Consider the following 20,746-nt stretch of genomic DNA (forward strand, 5'->3'; position numbering starts at 1 on the left):
GCATCTTTTTGTTAAAGGCTCAGAGAGGTAAGGTTTCTGGCCCGGGGTCTCAGAGTTAGTAGGTAATTAAACAAAAATTCTATCCCCAGTAGGCATTATTACTCCAAGCCCAAGGCCCTACTTACTGTCCCGCTGATTTGCCCACCTCCCATCCCTCGGGATTTGGCTGGGTCTCAGTTTAGAATGCATCATCAGCCAGGGCCTTAGAACCTAGAGGCTGTTGTCCTCAACCTAGAGATCTGTAGAAGGAAGCAGCACCCCACCCAACCACACCTAACAGGCCATCCTTCCTGTTTCTTCCACCCCGCCTCCCTAGTTCAAAAGCAGCTAAGCCAAAAGGGGCCTGCAGACAGCTGTGTGCTCACCTCCAAAAGCTGTTGCCAAGATCCTTGCAAAATGAAGGGCTTCCTCTTCCTCCTATCCACCATCAGCCTCCTGGTTATGATTCAGGTAAGAGTAGCCCCTCAGAGCCACTGGTACCACCACTTAGGACTCCCCAGACCTGCCTGGCATGGGGGAGCCAAGGACTCGCGGGGGCCTGGCTCCCAGCCTTCTAACTCTTTTGGATGGGGTCAGACTACTTGAGGGCTACCCCTGAACAGGGGTAGGGAGCATTTACAGGGTGCCAGGCACACTGAGGGACCCACGAGGTGCTGTGGAGTAATAGAGAAGTAAGAGACTTGGGAAGACAGCCCTGAGTGAGAATGGCATCAGCCCATGGGGCATCTGCGGGAAATGGTCTTACTGGGAGGGGGCCAGGAAATGTTCCAGTGGAGCCTGCTCTGGCTCTGGAGGTAGCGGGAGACTCCAGGGGAGAGAAGCCTGGGTGTTCAGGAATGCAGAGATGGCAGAAACCTCCCACTCCAGAAATAGCTGGAGTCTCAAAACCATCTGCTACTCCAAGAGGCAGCTTCAGCAGCATGCTATGTGCCTAGAGGGCTGTAGTCAGTACAGGAGACAGAAGCCATCAAAGTCTTAATCAAGAACAGCTTGATAAGCATCAAAAACAGCTTGAGCACCATCAAGAACAGTTTACTCTCCATCAAGAGCAGTTTTAGTTGCAGCTTGATAAAGCATTGAGAATAGTTTTATCACCATCTGGCCATTTCCTCACCTATCCATCCACTCATACACACTTTGTCAGACGCCTTCTCATAAGCCCTGTGTCATGTGACCCCCCCCCCAAACTCTGATGGACTGTTCTCCCCATTCAGAATATGAGGAAACTGAGGCTCAGAGAGGCTAAGCCCCTGGCCCAGCTAGTAAGGTTAAGGGGTGCAGTCATAGGCTCCCCGCTCTTCCACATGCTAGAGGAGCTAGGTAGCCTGATGGAAGTGACAGGAAGGTTCTATGAGAAGTGGGCCTCTGCCCCTGCTTGTGTGAAGGTGGGAAGCAGTCAATCGTCTCTACAGGACCTTGCAGCAGAAGTCATGATTATGGGACAAAGAAGTGAGAACTACTGTACCGGGTGGGGGAACTGCATCTCTAAACAGCAAACACGAGATTCGAGAGCACCTGCCCTGAGTTTACGCCACTTCTCTTGCAGATACAAACTGGAGTGTTGGGCCAAGGGACCATGCGCTCCACCACCGCCCCTCCCCACAGCGACAAGGGAGGTTCGAGTGCAGCCCCGGCACTCAGCAGCCTGGGCAGTGGCAGTGTTCTTCTCTTCTTAACCAGCACCCTCATCCAGCTCTTCTACCTCAGCTGAGGTGACATGCCTCAGCCCGAGGCCTGTGTCCCCTGAGATGACTGCCACCATCACTAACAAGAGAAGCCTCTTTCCATCAATCCCTGGCAAGGGTTGATGCCAGAGATCACCAGTTGCGGGAATGGACAGATAGTGCCTTGGGGACAATGGCTAACAACAGAGGGAGCTGCTGATGTGGAGGGGCCAGCCCCCTCCACTGGGGGTCAATAAAGTTGTCCTGTGCTTGGAGTGGTGTCCTGTGTGTGCAATTACTGGTCGTCACTGGGCCCCAAGAGCCAGGTCTGCAGCAATGCCAAGGAGCCTCCCATGCCCCCGTTAGCAGGAGGTGGTGCCAGGGGGCTCCCACCCCAGCTCCCCTGCCCCGAAGTCCAAATGCGGAGGCCCCTCCCCTTAGAATCACTTCGCAGGGACAGGCCCAGAACCTGCCATCTTCACCGTCCCCTTTAGTTGCATTTGCTTCGCGTGTCCCTGGGTGTTTGGAAATGATGATCTCAGTGGACCCCTCCCAATGACACCCACCCATACCCTGGATGCCTCCAGTTGCAGAGGTTCAGAGACCCCCCAACCCAGTACTTGGGTGTCTTCAGAATGACGGATTCAGAGAGAACAAGCCCCTTCCCAGTCTCAAGAGATTCCCAGCCTCACATCTCTAGCCATGAGGGTCTGAGAAGATGAGGAGGCAGCTGTCCACTTTTGCCCTGCCTGCCTACAGCCTGGGAAGGCAGGAAGAACAAATAACTGCTCTAACCACTCCTTCTCCTCCTGGGTTTGGGCTGGTGGTACTAAGGGCTGCGGAGAGGAAAAGGAACCCCAGAGAAGGCCACGAGGGCGTTAACCATCTCTGTCTCTTCCTGAGGACCTTGGCCAAGCAGCCAAGAAGTGCCTGCTAGATTGGGGGACAGAGGAGCTGCTGCTCTTCTCTGTCATGCCTTCGTTGAGCTGGGCAAGTGACCCAGACCCTCTGTCCTGGCTTCTTAACTAAGGCCAAATCTTTAGGCCTTGAGACCAGAGTCCGGGAAAATTGAGAGGTACCCCAGTGGGCGAGGCCCTTGGGGTGTGGCTCCCACTAACCTCGCCCACTCGGCCCACTGTGCATCCATCCCATTGAACTTCCCAGTTTCACCCCTGGACTTGTCTGCGTCTCTAGAATACGTTCTCTGCTCTCCTCTAGTCTGTCTGACTCCTTCCCACACTCCGCATCTCAGCTGAGCAGCTCACCCTGAGCCCTAAATGGTTTGGGTTCCTGCATTGTGTGTGCATCCCTCCACTTCTGTTCTTACCCTGTTACTTAGCGCACTGCCCTACCCATCAGAATCCTCCACTGGACCTGTGAGTCCCCTGAGGGAAACTCAGTCAAGGGACTTGGTTAGTGTGTGTGCTCCCACAGCCCAGTGCCAGACCTAGCTCAAGGCAGTCTCTCAGAACACATCATTTAGGGTGACTGTGTTTTTTAAAAAAACAAACCACCACACACTCATTAGTTAGGCTGTTCTCAGGGGTCCCTCTGGTGGCAACGGAAGGCATTACATCTGAGCCCCAGAACTGGAGCAGGAAGGGAAGGAAGAAGCCAGCCTGAGTGCAGGGGAAGAAGAGGATGAACAAATCCTCACCCACCCCCAAATATCAAGTTGCACAGAGATGAGGATACTGACAGCATATTAGAAAACAACTTATTTTACAACAACAAAACCTATACAAACATTTCATCCCAGGGAAAGCCGCCAGGGCTGGAAAAGGGGAGTGTCAAAGCACATGGACAGTCCAAATCTGGGACACCCTGTCCTTGGTCAGCTCCCACAGCACTACGTGGTCCTGGTCGTAGCCCCGGCCACCTGGTGGAAGGGGTAAGAGAAGGGGGGATGGTCAGAGAGATCTGAGGACTCCAGCTCCACTGTCCTCAGTTTCCCCAGATGCCTTCTCCCACAGGTACCCCCACCTTACCCTTCACATCTAGGATCCGGCCTTCAAACATCTGGCTGCAGATGTGGCCCGATTCGTTGATGCTCCACGTCTGGCGGGGCAGGCGGGTCTCAGCCCACAGCACCACCTTGGAGCCTGTGCTGGGGGGCCCGATCACCTGCAGGCTCATGGTGGGAGCCACCTGAGGCCCCAGGGGGTCATCAGGCACTGTTTTCCCCCCACACCCCACAGAAACTCCACCAAACCCAAGACACCCTTGACACACCCAGCTCTGAATCCTTGCTCTTAGGGCTGTGACTTTGGGGCTATCCCTTAATCCTTCTGAGCTTTGGTTTTCTAGGATGGTTGTTGTAAAGGTTCAATGTGAGACACTTTGGAAGGGCTGAAAAAATATTAGCTCTTCCAAGAAGCCTGCCATGGTTGACTTTAGCATCAGACAAGCCTCGACACACTTATTGGCTACATGACTTTCCGCCAGTTACTCCTCTGGGCTCTGCTTTCCTCACCTGTAAAACGAACAGTAAAATAGGACCTGCCCACAGTGCCTCCTAAGGATATGAGGTATTCACGCGAAAGGCTTAATGCAGCGCTGGGGACACAGCCAGTGTTCCCTCTCAGTCTAAGTAAAAGATAACCCTTTAATAGCCTAGAAAGACCTACACCCCCGTAATCCTCCTGATCTCACATCCTGCTACTTCTTCCCTCACTCACTTCACTACAGCCATTCAGGCGGCCTTGCTAGTCCCGGAAAATACCAGGCAGATTCCCACCTCAGGGCCTCTGCACTATTCCCTCCGCCTGGAACACTCTTCCCTCAGACATCTGCACAGCTGCCGCCCGCCCTCCAATGTCGCCCTCCCAGAAAGGGCTCCCCTTATCAATTGTACTTTTTATCATCTAAGGTACTAAGATATTTCACTCATTTAACTTGTTTCTGCCTCTCCCCACTAGGATGTCGGCCTCAGGAGGCCAGGAGTCATTTCTGGCTTCTCACTGTTGTATTCTTAGCACCTAGAACAGTGCCTGGCACATGGTTGGTACTCAGGAAATGTTTGTGGAGTGAATCTATCATGACTAGGATCCAAGTTCTGTCACAGGTTATCAGAGCTGGGCAGTCCCCTAGAAGTATCTTGTTCAATGTTCTTTCCTGCTGACGGGGGACCAATGCTTAGAGAAGAGCCTGAATTGCCCGGGAGTGCACAGGCTGCATTCTCCACCTCCACAGAGTCTTGCTGTCTGTGTACATCTCTGTCTCTCTGGTCCTAGGGTGAATCTTTTTCCTGACTGGGCTGGGACTCCCCAAGGTGGGCCTGCATGTGTCTGGGGCCCTGGTGTCCCTGTCTCCGCCCCTAAACAGGTACCTGGTTCTTCAGCAGCCCATCTTCGTAGTACCAGATGCAGCTGCCTCCAGCTCCAGGCTCAGAGACTACCACACGGCCCGCCTTCATGTCCTCCACGTGGTCTGGCACTGCCAGGAAGCCCCCCAGTGCCGCATTCCAGAGGCGGAAATAAGCCCTGCGCTGGTGAGTGGGAGGAGCTGAGAGTCAGAGCTCCCTAGGCGGGGACGCTCCCACCTGGACCCCCAACTCCCTCGACTCTGGACTCTGAAGTTTTTCTGGGTCCCAAGCCCTCCTTCCTGCCCCTAATCCTTCCTCAGTCCTGCTTTAAGTCACCCCTTCTTCCCCATACAAAGACTAAGGGCACATCTGTAGCACACAGCCACATGGTTCCGTGTCCATAAATACCCACAGACACGTGTAGAGGGTCACGCCAGCATATACACACAAGGTCCACATGATTGCACAGAAGTTTGCAGCAGACACAGACACACGGATACTCATGGCCAAGCAAACTCACACTTCCAAAGCAATGCATGGGTCCCCCAGCCTACTCCATGCCAAGCACTTGTATTTGCTAAACAGTTGGATGCATGTAAGAATACAGACATGCACACACACCCACGCTGAAGAGGTACCATAGCAGGACAGACACTGCACTGTACCATCGTCAGACACCAGACTGGGCTCTGCAACAAATCGGCTGGGGCCTCGGGTACTGGTGATGGTAGTAATAGTAATAAGGATCACAGCGAACGTCTGTTGAGTGTGTAAGCACTCAAGGGTTTTACATACGCTATCTTCAGTTCTCAAAACAACGAGATCATATGTGTCACCCCGATTTTAAGGAGGAAGAAGCTGAGGTCTGTGGAGCAACAGTACTTGCCCAAGACTGCAGAGGAATTCCTTGTCCATTTCTCTGGGCCTTTATTTCCCCATCTGTAAAGTGTGGGGGTTGGAGATAATCTCCAAGATTTCCTTTAGCACTGATGTTACAAGAGTCTGTGAATATAGGGACCACACATGTCCTCATACAAAGACACACACACTCTCAATAGTGTCACAAGCATAGGCACGTGTAGCCATAAACATATTCTTACAGATGCATACACATACACAACCACCTCCAGGGCACACAGATACATGGATACAACATAGAAATACTCTCAGACGGGTGTGTGCACGTGTGCACGCACACACACACACACACACACACACACACACACACACACCAGGGCTGTGCTTCCGCATTAATGCACATGTACAGAAATGAGACACATGTCCAGATATGCAGACTCAGCATTTCCCAAAGTGAGGTGTGCTTACCACTACTGGGTGGTGCATGAGATAATTTTCAGTCCTACATAGATAAACTTATTGCTAAAAGTTTATATTTATTATAGTATCTATTAAGGAAAAATCATACATCCATGTCAAACCCATGATTTTATCAATATTATCCCTTAAGATAAGGATAGAGTAAAAAAAAAGAAGTCCACTGATTTAGAGAAAAATATTAAGTAAATAATGGTTCAAGAGGAATGATGATGTGGCAAAATTGTGACAAAAGCACACAAATGCTGAGTTTGGGAAACATGGGAAACACATGGATACACACCCAGACAGGCTGGCACAGACACACTCAAGCCAACATGCTACCTACCTGCTTGATGGGGTAGAGGGAGCCCACCCTCTGGGTCCCACTGTAGGTCAGCCAGTTGGTGATCTCGCAGCTGCCCACCAGCCACTGGCGGCCTCGGAAGTCACTGTGTTCACACAGCACCCAGCTGGGCCCAGCAAGTGCCACAGACACAGAGAGACAGAGAAAGAAAGACAGACAGACAGACGGAGGAGGCACAATTGTCAGAACATTCTCTCTCTCCTTTTTTCTCCTGCTGGGACTCCTCTGCCTGGGGTTAGGGTCCCCAGAGGGGAAAGGGAGTCTGGGAAGTGAATTTGGGATTTGGAGGACAGAGGAGAGTCCAGAAGAACCCCCTCAACCACACCCCAAGACTAGCATCCAAGCCTTGAGAGCCAATGACCCACCTCAGTCTGCACGTCTCCCTCCTTCTTGGCTAAGAGTGGGGAGGAGTAGAAGTGGGCAGGGGGAAGAGGCCAGGGACCCAGCCCTCACTCACTGCAGCCCCCAATCCCCTGTCCCTCCCCACAATCCACTCACGTGCCCCCCTGGATCCGCACAGACAGCACATGGTTGTTGAAGCCCTCAGCTTGTAGGCTCCGCACCTCCCCGTTGAGCTCAATCTCCTTCCCCTCGAAGCATTCCAGGCCATACAGGAAAAGGGAGGGCTCTGAAAAGTGCTGGGGGCCCGGGGGCAGGGAGAAGGGGTAAGGCCACAAGAGACCCAGCCCCAGAGTCAGCCCCCCGACTCCCAGATGGGTATTTTAGGTCCTCTTTCCTCCTGAGCTCCTGGAAATTGCCAGCTGGATGCCCCTCAGATTCTCAGATATGGCATGTGCCCGACTGGGCCCCCCACTGTCTCTCAAACCCCCTCTTCAGTAAATGGCACTTTTAAGAATAGTATACTAATAACACTGGGAATTATAGCAGTTCTCAAATATCCGGGGCTTACTACATCCCAGTAAACCGCTAAGCACTTTACCTGATCTCATTATAACTTCTCAACCACTCTATGAGGTATGCGCTATATTATCCCTACTTATCAGAGGAGAAACTGAGGCTGGAGAAGATTAAACCACTTGCTCAAGGCCCTAAAGCTGGGATTCAGAACCAGGTCTGTCTTCAGAGCTGAACATGTAGTTATAAAAAGACCTTGGACTCAGCCGATGAGCTGCCTAAGGGAGAGAACCTAGCTCTGCCTGGTACCAGCTGTGTGACCTGAAGCAAGTCTCACGGCCTCTCTCTGCCTCGTGTACACATCTGGAAAAGGGAGAGGGAAATAGTAACAAATGCTATAAGGTTGTAGTAAGGATTAAACCCCTTAGCATACAGGAAGTCTTTTAAATACTGCCTGGAGCATGATGCCTGCTCAGTAAATGCCAGAGATTCTGCTCATGGCCCTGCTGCTGGCCCACCCAGCCGTTCTCCAAGTCCTACAGACTTCAGACCTTTAATAAGGTTCTTGTCACTTCTCTCCGGATCTTCCCCGGTCTAGGACATCATGATTTATTCTGGCTTACTTTAGCAGCAACCCCAAAACCTTGCTTCCACCCACCCATTCCCCACATGGCAGGGAAGCCATCTTCCTGTGTCACTCCTCCCTGCACAGAACCACTGCCCCAGCAGTCTGGCCCCTGTCCCCCAGCACACCCCTGAGTGCTGCTCCTTCCTGTCCCGTACCACTTCTGTATCTGGACACAGCACTCTGCATTGTAACCTTTATGTCAGTGTGACCATGGGTTCTTTGAAAGCGAGGCTGATTTATTTTAGTGTCCCCAGGACCTATCTCATCAGGTGCTCAATAAATCTCTAGTAACTTGAACTGGATTTAAAGCCCTGGGGTCGGGGGGACCTGGGGTGGTTCTGAAGAAGACTGGATTCAAGCCTCAACAGTGAGAAGAGGCTCAGGATGCCCCCAGCAGCACCCCCTCCCTCAGGGTTTGCCTGGAACTACACAGGGACACTCACCAGGGGTACCTTCCGGAGAGAGCCCAGGACTGTGGAGGCTAGGCAGCCCATGGCCGTGAGGGTGGGGAACTCGCCCTCAGAGAGAATGTGCTGGTCACCCTCAAAGTTCTTCTCATCAAACAGGATCCAGCTGGGAAGAAGAAGAGTGGGAGGATGTGAGTGGGTGGATATTTGAGCCTGCCCTGTCCTCAGTTTGCCCAGGCCCTCTGAGATACAGCAGAGTGGACACAGACTTGATCATGACCCCTCTGATCCAGGGAATGTCAAGGATGAAGAGGCACTGTAGCAACAGAGACTGAGGTAAGACTTAAGAAAGGACTGACTGAAATCGTACTGTTCTCATCAAGGGAAATTTGCCGATATCAAGCAAAACTCTATGCAGTTATTCAGCAATCCCATTTCTCAGAATCTCCCCCAATGACCTCCCTTAGAAAACATAAAATGACATATGCACAAGGCCATTCATTACAGCACTGTGTGGAAGCAGAGTGGAAGCAGCCCAAACAGCCATCAGTAGGCGATTGGTCGAATGCACTAAAAATACGGAGTATAATATAGCAGTAAAAGGGAATGAGGAACAGCTCTTAAAGAGATATAAAGTGACTTCGCATGCTTTGTTTTAAAAACTGAGGTATAATTCATAGAACATAAAATTCACTATTTTAAAGTGTATATAATTCAGTGGTCTTTAGTATATTTACCAGGTTATAGTACACTTCTTTTTGTGTAAGAAAATGAGGGAGGAGGAAAACAAAATATATTTAGTTTCTATAGTTATATGTAAATCTTTTATGAGTGTGTATTTACTTACATCTTCAAAAAAATGGACGAATAAAACAAATGCCAAAAAAAAAAAAATCACATATAGGAGGAAGGAAAAAGGACAGAGATGAAAACTAAATTGTTTAAGACTTGACTTTGGAACTGCTAAGGACTGAATGTGTCTCCCCAAAATTCACATGTTAAAGCCCTACCCTCAAATAATGGCCCTTGGGAGACAATTAGGTTTAGACGAGGTCATGAAGGTACAGCCCCATGATGGGATTAGTGTACTTGTAAGAAGAGGAAGAGACAAGAGCTCTCTCTCCACCATGTGGGGTGACAGCGAGAAGGCAGCAGGCTGCCAGCAGGGAAGAAGACCCTCACCAGGGAGCTGAATTGGTTAGCCCCTTGATCTTGGACTTCCCAGCCTCCAGAACTGTGAGAAAATAAATTTCTGTTGTTTAAGCCACACAGTGTATTACGGTATTTTGTTACAGCAGCCTAAGCTAAGACAGGAACACTATAAATATTTTATGTAATTAAAAAATGATAAAATAAAAATTAAAAATATTCCTGAAAATTAAAATAAAATAGGATACATCAACGTGTGTATCAGGTTGATGATAACCACACAGAAAAACCACATGTTATTTCAAATGTCTTAAAAACACAATATTTTGAGCTGTACATACCAAATGAGATGTAGGTAAATGACTTGAGGACAAAAAGAACCACAGAGAAACCTCAAATGGCATTCACTGGGTTTTACTGTTAGTAGTAATATTAGTATTATAATTTCGAAACACCTAGCAGGCAGATTTTGGGTCTCTAAATACCATTTCCCACCAAAAAGAACCAGAGTTCCTTAGGAAATGGCCAATTCCAAGTTTGGACATAAAAAAAAAAAAATGCAAAATGATCCTGGAGCATCTATTTGTACCAGAAAAATAAGCAAGTTATATATTAAAGAAACAATTGAGGTCATGTCAAAAGGACATAGGAGGCAATTTGAAGGGGCTCCTATTTGCCAAAGATGGAACAATTTGAGTACACAAAAGAACCATGACTCCAATGTATTGAAGCATTACAAATTCATAAAAATCCATGAGTTCATAACAATAGTTTTAAAAAATCTTCATTGGTCAGCTTTGGAAGTTGCTATGGCACCAATTCAGAAATTATTCTGAAAATTGATCAGGAGAAAGGGGCAAACATTGATCCTTGGGAAAGATAAAATGCCTTTTTTTGTGTAAACTATTTCAGATAAATAGTTGAAAAGGAAAACTATTTTCTGTAGAAGTATTTCTGCTAATATACGTAGAAGGAATAACAAATTTTAGAAAATCATCATTTTGTAACTTCTAAAGAAGTAAGAGATATAAGCAATTATCATCTGTGGACATAAAACCATTAGATGAACAGTAAATGTGGAATCTTATGATGTAGAGACTTTAATATCATTAAAAGTGGGACAAGCAGACACAAGCCTCCTGATGTGATTCAGTAAGAAGTAAACAGCACCATCTATATAGTCTCCTGCCAACAAAACACTCTCAATCTCATCAAGTCTCTAGACCTAACTATCAGTTTACAGGAAATATGGGGCGCAGAAGAACAAGTTAAAAGACACCACCAGGAAGCAGTAGCCAAATACAGAAATGGCAAACTCACAGGGCAAATAACTGAGTTTCTTAGAAAAAATAAGTGGAATAAAACAGAGAAAGGGAGGCATTTTTACACCAGAGACCAAACTGACCAAATGCAGTGTGTGGACCTTATTTGGATCCTGAGAAAAACAAACTAATTTTACAAAAGCATTTTTTGAGACAACAGGAGAAATTTGAACATGGACTGGGTATGATGTAACATTAATAGATAATAACTTGTGGCTATGTGTGCCTGCGTGTGGAGGGTCCTTTCTTATCAGAGATACATATTGAAGTATTTACCTGTGAAATTTTATGTTGAGTCAGGTATTTTAAATACACTTAAAAAAAAAAGGCAGAGGAATACCTAAAATAAGACTGGGGTTCTTTATACTATATTATCTACAAGTTTTACATTTTCCATTAAAGTTTTCCATTAAAACTTTGCTTTGTTTTAAAATTTAATGTTTCGGGACAGAATAGCTAATTTCAAGGCAGCCAGAGGAAGGAAATAATTTGGAAGAAAGACTGTTTCTGCAGCCTCGACTTTCATACTGAGTTAAGCACTTCAGCGCAGGCGTGCTCCGCCTCCCGCCCCCCCGCCCCTCCGCCCCTCGCCACTGCCTCCGCCCCCGCCCCCGGCACCTCTGAGCCTTCCCTCCCTTACGTCCTCACCTGCCGCCGTGGACACGACAGGACTGCGGCTGGAAGGAGGCGGGAAGAGAGGTCTGGTCATTCTCGAATGAGATGTGGTCTCCCAAGAAGTCGGGGCCCGAGAAAAGCTGAATCTGGGGCCAGAGACGGGAATATATAAGTGCAGGAGAACTATGGAGTGAGCCAGAATGATTGGCGAAGAGGGGGAGAGACTTGAAATGAGCGGAGACATAGGTCCCCACCAGCTCCTTACCTTTGAGACAAAGTGCAGATTGTGCTCCCCGACCTAAGAGAGAAACCAAAGTTTCGAGACTTAAGGAGTGTACCAGCCGCTAGCCTCAGTTCTTCTGCTTTTCAATATTCCCGAACCTAACTGTAGCTCTCGCATAGTTTAGGTCGCTATCAGATCCGTCCCTCCCAGAGGCCCCGCCCCCCAGAGGCCCCGGCCCCGCAAGCTCCAGTCCGCGTCCTAGTCCCACCCTCCTACCGTGGGCTGATCCCAGAATCCAAGCCCCTCCCCCCGGAGGCTCAGTGCCCTGCGGCCGGCACGCACCTGCAGGACCGGCTGCAGCGAGGCGAGGGCGCTGTTGCCCGCCCCCCAGTCTTCGCAGTTGCGGTACACGCCCTTCTCAAGCACGAACTGTTCGCCGGAGAAGCCCACCTCCTGATAGGCCACCCACCTGCAGGAAGGGCGGGGCGCAGGTCAGCGGGGAGAAGCCGGCACCTACGCTGGAACCGCCCGGGTCCCGCCCCGCTCCCGGGGTTACTCACACGCCGCTGAGCACGTGGATAGCCTGCGTGTGGGGGCCGTGTCGGGCCAGCTCCAAGTCCGGCAATGCCTCGCTCACTTCTACGCCGTGCCCCTCGAAGTCCATGGCCTCAAACAGCACCACGGCCGGGTCTGCGAAGTCCTGGGCCCCAGGGACAGTCAGGTTTTCCCCGCCCACCAACCGAAACCCCTGAGAGTCCCCAGACCCCCGGGAGGCAGCCCACCAGGGGACTTTGGGGTGAAGTGATCAGTGTGGCCTGGGGAAGAGCAGCAGAAGGGAGAAAGGCTAGACCTCAAGGAACACTAATAAAGCACAAATTTTTCCCCTGAACAAATTGTACCACCGGAGTATGGCTGTGCCAGAGGCAGAGGGATGGACCACTTTTCCTTGCTTACCGTCCGGATGACCCGCAGGGAGGTCAGCGTCTCATCATAGCCCCCCCAGTGTGACCAGTCAGCATATTCGCCCTCCTCCAGCAGATACTGGTGGCCCCGGAAGCCTTCCTTCTCATAGCCTACCCAGCTGTGGGAAAACAGAGACACTCAGTCACAAGAGGCCCCTGGATGTGCAAGACAGCTGCCCCCACCCCTAGGCAACCCAGATCACTCCCCACCCCCAAGGTAGAGGCCAGAGGGGAGATAAGGTAGAAGGAAGGGTCCTGAGTCCTCACCAGCCACCGAGAACTTGCAGGGACCCCACGGAAGCCAGATGGGGGCTGTGGCTGTCCTCTGGCTGCTGAAGGTTGTAGATGTCTCGGCTCACTTCCCAGCTCCGGCCTTGAAAGCCTGGGGCCTCATATACCACAGCCTGGGGGAAAGGAGTAGTTGTGTTGGTGGGGAGTGATCTGGACCCAAAGGCACCCAGCATCAGCCCAGAGCTAGATAAGGCCTCCCACTCCCTCACTGAGCCCCCTTCCCCCAACCTCCCACACCCTTAGTTAACTCCTGTCTCTTCTCTGACCTAGTAGTTGCATATCAAAAGCCAGTTCCCAGTGAGCCTATGGGGTTCCACCCTCCCAGACCCAGTTTCTGGCCCTTGGGACCCTCTTCTCCCATCTTCTAGTCAGGCTGAGATAGCCACACATACACACACATCACCCAAAGGCCCTCTTTGACCCTGAAGCCTCAACTCTTACCTTGGGCTCCCCTGGCTTCTCCACTCTTGGGCAGCCCTATAGAGGAGACAGAGCTGAGACATCAGCCCAGAGGTAGGGAAAAGCGGACAGGGCTGGTGACCTAGGATTTACTTGATCCTGAGACCCTTAAAAATGGCCAACCCCATATCCTCCCTCTCTCTCACCTCTTGAGCGAATCCACCCTCTCTTTCAATCCCATTCCCAGAAGGAGCTCCCAGGTCCTGCCTCTTTCCCCAGACTGCAGGACAAGGCTACCTGGGACCACCTACTTCTTACCAATCTCATGGGCTTCAGAGAACCCACGCTGGGGTTTGATATACCCCAGGCCTCTGAGGTGAGGTACTCTCCAGGCTCCAAGATCCAGGGAGTGTCTTCAAAGAAGGGTTTGGGGTACAGCAGCCACCTGGAGGGGAGGGGAGACAGAGAGCAGCTGCTCCCCAGATGCTCAGGGACACAGATTGGTGAATGGAAGAGAAGGTTTAGAGCGGAGGAGGCCCCTGGCATGAGGACTCTGGAGAAAATTTCAGGTACCCATAATCTGCAGTAGCTCCTCCATCAGTCTCCCTTCCCCTGGCCTGGCCCCACACAGCAACTGGAGAGTTTTTTCTAGTACACATACCTTCCTGAACACCTCTAGTAGTTCCCACTTAGCCTCACAGTACAGCACAGCTGCACCAGAGGCCCTTCGGTCTGTACCCCTGCCTTCCTCCTGGGCCTCACATCTCCCCACTCGCTGCCTTCTCTGGCCAGAATGAATTTTCAAAGCAAGACGCTCATCTCTGGGTCTTTGCAGGTGTTGTTTCTTCTGCTAGATATAGTCTTTTCCCCTTTCATTCAATTAACAAATATCTAGGGGCATCTACCCTGTGCCAGGCCCTGCTTCAGGCATCAGTGATACGGTAGTGAACAAAGCATACAAAATCCCTGCCATCAGGGAGCTTATGCTCTTCTGGAGCCAACTCATCCCAGCTGAGGAGTCTCCCCCCTTGGAAAGTTTCTCTGACCTCAGGCTGGATTGGTGCTTTTCTGTGCTCCCACAGCTCTGTGCTCCCCAGCCCTGGAACTCTGGATCGCCACTGTCTGCTTACTTGTCTGTCCCCCCCAGTAGACTGTGAACTTCTTGAGGGCAGGGACTGTGTCCTGTCATCTCTGTGTCCCCAATGCCCAGCACAGTGAATATTAAATGAAGGGATTCCAGAACATCCCAGACTCACAGTCCTGCAGAGACAGCGGCAGATGACACCTGTAGCGGCCTCCCCAGGCTCCGGGGGTCCTCCAAGGCCTCAGTTAGCTTCACTTGCTCCCCCTTGAGACCCTCCTCAGAGTACAGGCTGATTTCTGAGGTAACATAGTTCTGTGGGAGAGGGGTGGAAGAATAAAATGTAAGAAAACCCCTCAGAGACTACCCCAGTCTACATATGCTTCTCCAAGTCTGTCCAGCAGGGATTCAGGGAGCTTCTGGGAAACCTTTGTGGCCATCTCCCCAGGAGCCGGGAGAATGACTGGGGTGTTCTCTCAAGGTCAGCCAAACAAACCCAAGACCAAAGGCCATGCTGGTTCTACACTAGACCTTCAAGACCTGAGACCAAAGTTCCTAGCAGGTACCTGCCTAGTACCATGCATTTCTCCTTGCTTCTGGGCAGCCTGACTTCCAGCCTGGTGGAGGGATGGATGGGATGGACAGCTGCTCCCTGAGGTCTAACTTTGACCCTTCCTTTATGAACAATTCCTGACCCTGTCCAGGCTTGGCTCCATCTGCACCTCATCCCAGGAAGCAGTGAATACCCTCTGCATTCTGGGTATTTCTTCTTCACCAAGACTATTTTCATTCACTCACTCCATCAGATGCTTTATGAAGTGTTGACGAAGTGCAAGACACAGTGCTAAGGGCTTATCCTACCCCATCTCACTTAGTCCTCCCAATGGGAGTTATTACTCCATTCACGGACTAGGAAAGTGAGGCTTGGTGAAGTTAAGTAGACTGAGGGCACACAGTCTAAGCAGCAGGGCCAAAAATAGAGCAGTTTAGTTTTTGTTCACTGTAGCAACCCAGTACCTCCCATGTACCTGGAACACACTAGGTACCCAATCAATGCTGAATAAATCAAATGAATCCGGGTTCACCTGACTTCAAAGTCCTTGTTTTCCTCTTGTACTTTGTTATCTCCCACACAAAGATGAATTTATTGTGAGAAGCTCACAATAAATTGTCCACAAACATTTGTGTGTTTCTGGAGAGGCTTTGAAAATTATTTCCCTCTTTACATGGCTAGGCCACTGTCCTAGTTAAGACTTGTCATCTCTTGTCCTCTCTTACCAGGGGGATTGCAACAGCTCTGGACTCAGTTATTCCTCCTTTCATTAAAAACCAAACCAAACAAAACAAAACATCTGATATGCCCCGCTTTCTTCCGGTTCTCCCTAGTGGCCAACATGATTTTGTCGAGCTTCATTTCTATAGTTTGTAAATTGGTGTTATGAAAACAGTGTTTTTTTTTCCCAATTTACAGACATCAAACTATAAAATTGACTATGCCTTTTCAAACCACGCCTCCTTCCCTCAAATTCAGAGGTGAGCCTTAGCTGGAAATCCAAGACGTTCCTGGTCTTCCTGCCTCTGGGATACCCATCCAGTCTTTTTACCTCCTGTCAGCCAGAGGGGGGTGTTTATAAACCCCTAATCTGATTATATGGCTTTCCTGCTGCAAACCCCACCCTGATACCCTAGCTTGACCCTGAGTCCTGCAGGGCAGAAAGCAGGTCTTCCTGCCACCCCCTCATTGTCTGGCATGGTGGCTGGCACACAATGGACATCAATGAGCATCCTTGAGCCAATGAATGAACAAACATCTGAGGTGCCTTTGAGCCTGGACCCTGGGAGTGGGTGAGCACCCGCATCCGCTCCCAACTATTTCTGCTGTTCTAACTGAATCCTTTTCCAACACCAGCTCAAACTTCCCCAAGTTGCTTTCCCAAGCTAGGGCTTGGCCTTCGCCTGGCCTCTGCCTCCCTAAGCCAGGCTGAGCACTCACTCCCCAGTCAGCTCCAAGGTCAGGAATCTATAGGTTAATTCACAACATATCTCCCTTCAGCCCCCTACTCCATATACTCTCTCCCAGAGATTCCAACTCTAGCAACCTGCGGCTGTCTCCATTCTCAGGGCCCCTGGCCCAGGATAAACAAAGCAACATCCGCCCCCCTACCCCGGCCTACTCACTCGGACAACCCTCCTCAGGGAGCCAATGCCTTGGGTACTCCATGCTGGCCCTGAGGCTCCGAGCTCCACATCTCCTTCAGGAAGAACCACCTTCTGGCCCCGAAACTCCGGCTCTTCATATAGCAGCCAGCTGTGGGCACAGAAACCTGGGATCACTGGGTGAGAGAGGATGTACCCACAAAACAGGGTCTCTGGGGTGCTGAGGGGGTTTCTGCCACTCAGCCTGGGTACGTCTCGTTGTCCTCACTGCCCCAGGTTCACAGGCAGGCCGCCTCTCCCCGAGCACTCCGCACTCACCAGCCTCGAACCACCCTTATGGAGGCCACGTGGGCCCAGCTGGAGGCATCAGCAATGTCTTCCCAAACCTCCCTGCTGCTGCCTTGGCAGCCGCGCTCCGAGAAGAGGATCATCTGGAGAAGGCACAGAGGGGGTCCTCAAGCTCTGTCCCCAGGCTGCCACCTCCTGCTACCCCCCACACATACTTGCCTCCCGCCCCCCTACCTTTCCAGGCCTGGTATTCAGTTTGCCCTGGGTCTTCAATGCTGGGCTCTGGAATGGAGGCGGTGGTAATAAGTCTTATGAGATTGTCTCCTTACTGCCTCCCACCACTCCAAGCATCTCATATCCCTCCTATTGGCCTCCATCCCTACAGAGGATGCCATCCTTGTCCCCAGCCACTAGGCGCTTCATCGTGCAGTCCAAGGAGCTCGGTGCCTTTTGCTGCCTTTCCCCAACTTCCAAGAGATCAGAATCACTGAGCCCTTTGGAATCCACAGTGCAAATCCCTTGCTGTTTGAACAGGGAGACTGAGGCCCAGAGAGATGTAGCTTACGCAGGGTCACACTGAGCCAGACCTCAGGTCCAAACCTCGGGCCTGTGAAGACGCTTTCTCCCAGAATCACGATCCTCACACCATCCAAATCTGGTGAGGCCAGGCACCCTCCCTTGCCCACCCAAGTCCTGACTCACCCAGCCCTCAGGGGGCCTGGAACATGTGGGCTTCTCTGGCGGCGACCTTTCACTGCAGAGCAGGGGCAGCTGTCCTGGCACCTTCCTGAGACCTGGTGCCCCGTGGGGGGGCAGAGCGGATAGTTTCGTGCCCAGTGATTCCAGACCACCAAAGAGAAGGCTGCCGCCAAGACGGGAAGTGGGCCTGCTGCCCACCTGCCCCTCGGGCTCTGAGTGGGGGCCCTTAGCATCTGTGACATGCTTCTTCATCATCTCCAGAGGAGAGTAAGAGGCCTGGGGGGGCCTGGTTGGGCGGGAGTCCCAGGAGAGGCTGGGCTCAGCTTTCTCCTTCCTGCGCTGGAGCTTCTCGTCATCGCTCAGGTAGGGGTTCTCTAGCTCCTCCTCTTCCTCCTCCTCTTCTGGGGTGGGCACCTCCTGGGGGCTGGGTTCCAGCACCCATGGCCCAGGCTGGTCCTCCTCAATGGCAGGCAGCGTGGCATACATGGCCAGGTAAGAAGAGCGGGGGGCTCGTGGCAGCCGGTGAGTGTGGAGGATCTTGGGGGGCTCCATGCTTCGCAGGGTATCCAAGAAAATCTCCAGGTCAGCCGCCAGGGCCACCTCCTCCTCCCTCGATGGCTCTGGGAGCGCCTTGCCCTCAGTGGAGTCAGGGACAAGCTGGGACTCCAGGCTGGCCTCTGCTCCCATCGGCACTGGGGCAGGGGGGCCTCCTGGGCTGAGGGGCATCTTGCCCACTGAAGACGGAGCAGGGAGAACAGCTGGGTCCTGGACAACCTCTTTTGGGGTGGAAGATGAGATGGGGCTCCCTTCAGGGCCCTGAGCAGCCTCATCCTTCTGAGGGGGTGGGACAGCAGGAGCAGTCAGGTCTTGAACGGACACTTCCTCGGTGAGGAAAGGGACAAGGCTGCCTTCAATGCCCTGGACAGCCTCTTTCTCGGTGTTAGGCCTGCCTTCTGGGCCCTGAACAACCTCGGTTGGTTTGGGGGACGAGGCAGCAGGAGCACTAGGACCCTGCACAGCCTCTTTCTGGGTGGAGGATGGTTCAGCAGGAAAATCAGAGCTCTGCGCTACCTCTTTCTGGGTAAGGGAGAAGATAGGGACATTTTCAGAGTCCTGAACAACCTTATTCCTTGGGGAAGATGGAGCAGAAAGATTTCCTGGGCTGGAGACAGCCTTCCTTCTTGTAGAGGATGGAGCAAGGGGTTGTCCAGGGCCCATATCAGGGACCGTCACAACCTCACTCCTTACCATGGGCACGATGGCGACAGCAAGGGGAGCTGTGAGCTCTTCCGTTTTTACAGAGGGCAGGGCCTGGGGTTCCCTGGGATCAAGAGTGAGCTGAGCCCTGGGGTGAGTTGGCACCACAGGCTGCTCAGGGGGGTGGACTAGGCCCAGGGAGGGGGTGTGGGTCTGGAGTCTGGGAGAGGAGGGTACTGGTACGTGGTCCTGAGAGGTCTGGAGAGGGAGCTGCGTGGGGCTGGAGGCTCCCTGCTCCCTTGGGACCTCATGGGCCCTCGTGTCCAGGGCTCGGCCCTGGTCTTGGTCTAGGTAAGCGGCAGGGACATCCTGGTTCTGAGGTGGGTGAGCGCTCTCTGAGATGCCTGCAGGGGCCAGGGCAGATCTGTCTTTTGGCTGCACTGTCTCCATCTCAGGCAGCTGCCGCAGGGCTGTGCTCCCTGTACTGCCCAGACCTGGACTCCTTGGCACAGCAGCCACGGGCCTGGGAAGCCGGCTGGCCGGTGGGCTTCGCTCAGCAGGCACTAGGCTACTTAGCAGTTCCCGGGCCTGGCTTCGGCCTGGCGAGCCCTCAGTTCTGGGCCTCACCACCACTGTCTGGACCGTGCGCACAGCACTGCGGCCCCTTGGCAGGGCCTCACCAGGGAGCGATGGCTCCAAGGTCACAGAGCTGCTCACCCGTCGGTCCACGTGTCCTCCCACCACCACAGTAGTCCTCACAGTGCGTGTCACCCGCCGTTCTTCAAGGCCCACACCTGGGTGGGGGCTCGGTTCACGGGGCCCAGGCAAAGGCACCGAAAACTCAGTCCTGGCCGTGGCTTCCAGGCTTGGTGGCTCAGTCCTGGGGTCTCGGGGGCCGCCATCGCCATGGTCCACAGCCTCTTTCAGCCTCCCCAGCAGCCTTTTCTCCCTGGCGGGTAATGTGTACTTCCTGGAGAAAATAGGCCCGTGGCTCTGGAAGCTCTTAGAGCCAGCCTCTCCCTGGGGGCCTTGGTGATTCACAGTCTCTTCTTTCTGTGCGGCAAAGCCATTGACATTCTCTCCATGGTGGCTGTAATCACACATGTCCTCCTGGGGGGCTTCTATCCGGGCCCTCGACACCAGGGACACCTTGTGAAAACGGTGTCTGATTTCTTCCTGGGCAGGAGGCCGCTGTCGCCACGTCAGCCTGGCACTCACCACTCGGGCCTCAGCCCGAGCTGGGGGCCCTCCTGCCTCCTCCATGTTGGGCCCCGGCAATCTGTCCTGAAGCATCCTTTGTTCACTGTGGCCCAGCTCCCTGCAGATGGTGCCAGGAAGGAGAGAGACAGGGTCAGAGTAGTAAGTGTGGCTCTTTATAGTGCAGAATAACTACTCCTGCCGAGGTCAGGCTGGGTAACCTCAAGCAAATCATTTGACCTTGGGGGCCTTTGTTTCTTCATCTGTAAAATGGGCATGATACGCTCAGCTCTCCCACTCCTCTCCCCACATTCAGGTGATCCCCTGTGCCAGGGTCCTTCCAGGGGTGAAGCTGAAGCCTGAGCCTGGAAAGAGAGGGTAGGGAGAGAGCAGAAAGGCAAATGGTCTGACCCCACAGGCCTACGGACAGGGCTTGGACTCTGGCCAAGGAGTCCTGGATCTAGTCCTCTGGGAGCCCACAACTAGAAAACCAGAAAACCAGAAAGCTGAAAACCTATCAACTGTTCTGCCCCTGTTTCTGCCATGATAAAATTGGTCTGGGCCTCAAACAAAGGTGGGTTTCCCCTGGCCTTGTCACTCACTAGCCGGATGACCCTGGGCAGGGCA

At 52.2% G+C, this 20,746-nt stretch overlaps 2 protein-coding genes across 2 annotated transcripts; one reads left to right on the forward strand and one right to left on the reverse strand.

Annotated features, from left to right (window-relative positions):
• Window positions 1–316: 316 nt before the first annotated feature.
• Window positions 317–1,939, forward strand: CD52 (CD52 molecule). The gene is made up of 2 exons (XM_016131930.2): window positions 317–450; window positions 1,547–1,939. Exons 1-2 carry the CDS (start codon window positions 397–399, stop codon window positions 1,709–1,711), a joined length of 219 nt encoding a protein of 72 aa, XP_015987416.2. The 5' UTR covers window positions 317–396; the 3' UTR covers window positions 1,712–1,939.
• Window positions 1,940–3,203: 1,264 nt separating this feature from the next.
• Window positions 3,204–20,200, reverse strand: CRYBG2 (crystallin beta-gamma domain containing 2). The gene is made up of 19 exons (XM_016132046.2): window positions 17,729–20,200; window positions 17,261–17,308; window positions 17,057–17,169; window positions 16,760–16,889; window positions 14,757–14,896; window positions 13,819–13,945; window positions 13,543–13,578; window positions 13,078–13,214; window positions 12,803–12,929; window positions 12,409–12,548; window positions 12,191–12,317; window positions 11,891–11,923; window positions 11,659–11,771; window positions 8,576–8,705; window positions 7,148–7,287; window positions 6,632–6,755; window positions 4,993–5,151; window positions 3,653–3,812; window positions 3,204–3,543 (listed from the first exon to the last, which is right to left on the reverse strand). Exons 1-19 carry the CDS (start codon window positions 20,183–20,185, stop codon window positions 3,455–3,457), a joined length of 4,530 nt encoding a protein of 1,509 aa, XP_015987532.2. The 5' UTR covers window positions 20,186–20,200; the 3' UTR covers window positions 3,204–3,454.
• Between the last annotated feature and the right edge of the window lie 546 nt (window positions 20,201–20,746).

This window comes from Rousettus aegyptiacus, unplaced genomic scaffold (genome assembly GCF_014176215.1).
Source record: "Rousettus aegyptiacus isolate mRouAeg1 unplaced genomic scaffold, mRouAeg1.p scaffold_m13_p_1, whole genome shotgun sequence".
NCBI classification, from domain to species: Eukaryota; Metazoa; Chordata; class Mammalia; order Chiroptera; family Pteropodidae; genus Rousettus; species Rousettus aegyptiacus.

Bases quoted from the DNA above. Each gene is read 5' to 3' on its own strand.
- CD52 (XM_016131930.2), top strand. From the start codon at position 397: ATGAAGGGCTTCCTCTTCCTCCTATCCACCATCAGCCTCCTGGTTATG. The intron at 451-1,546 runs GTAAGAGTAGCC...CTTCTCTTGCAG, and splicing joins GCCTCCTGGTTATGATTCAG to ATACAAACTGGAGTGTTGGG.
- CRYBG2 (XM_016132046.2), bottom strand. From the start codon at position 20,185: ATGGAGGAGGCAGGAGGGCCCCCAGCTCGGGCTGAGGCCCGAGTGGTG. The intron at 14,897-16,759 runs GTGAGTAGGCCG...CCTCTCCCACAG, and splicing joins CCCTGAGGAGGGTTGTCCGA to AACTATGTTACCTCAGAAAT. The intron at 3,544-3,652 runs GTAAGGTGGGGG...CCCTTCCACCAG, and splicing joins CCGGATCCTAGATGTGAAGG to GTGGCCGGGGCTACGACCAG.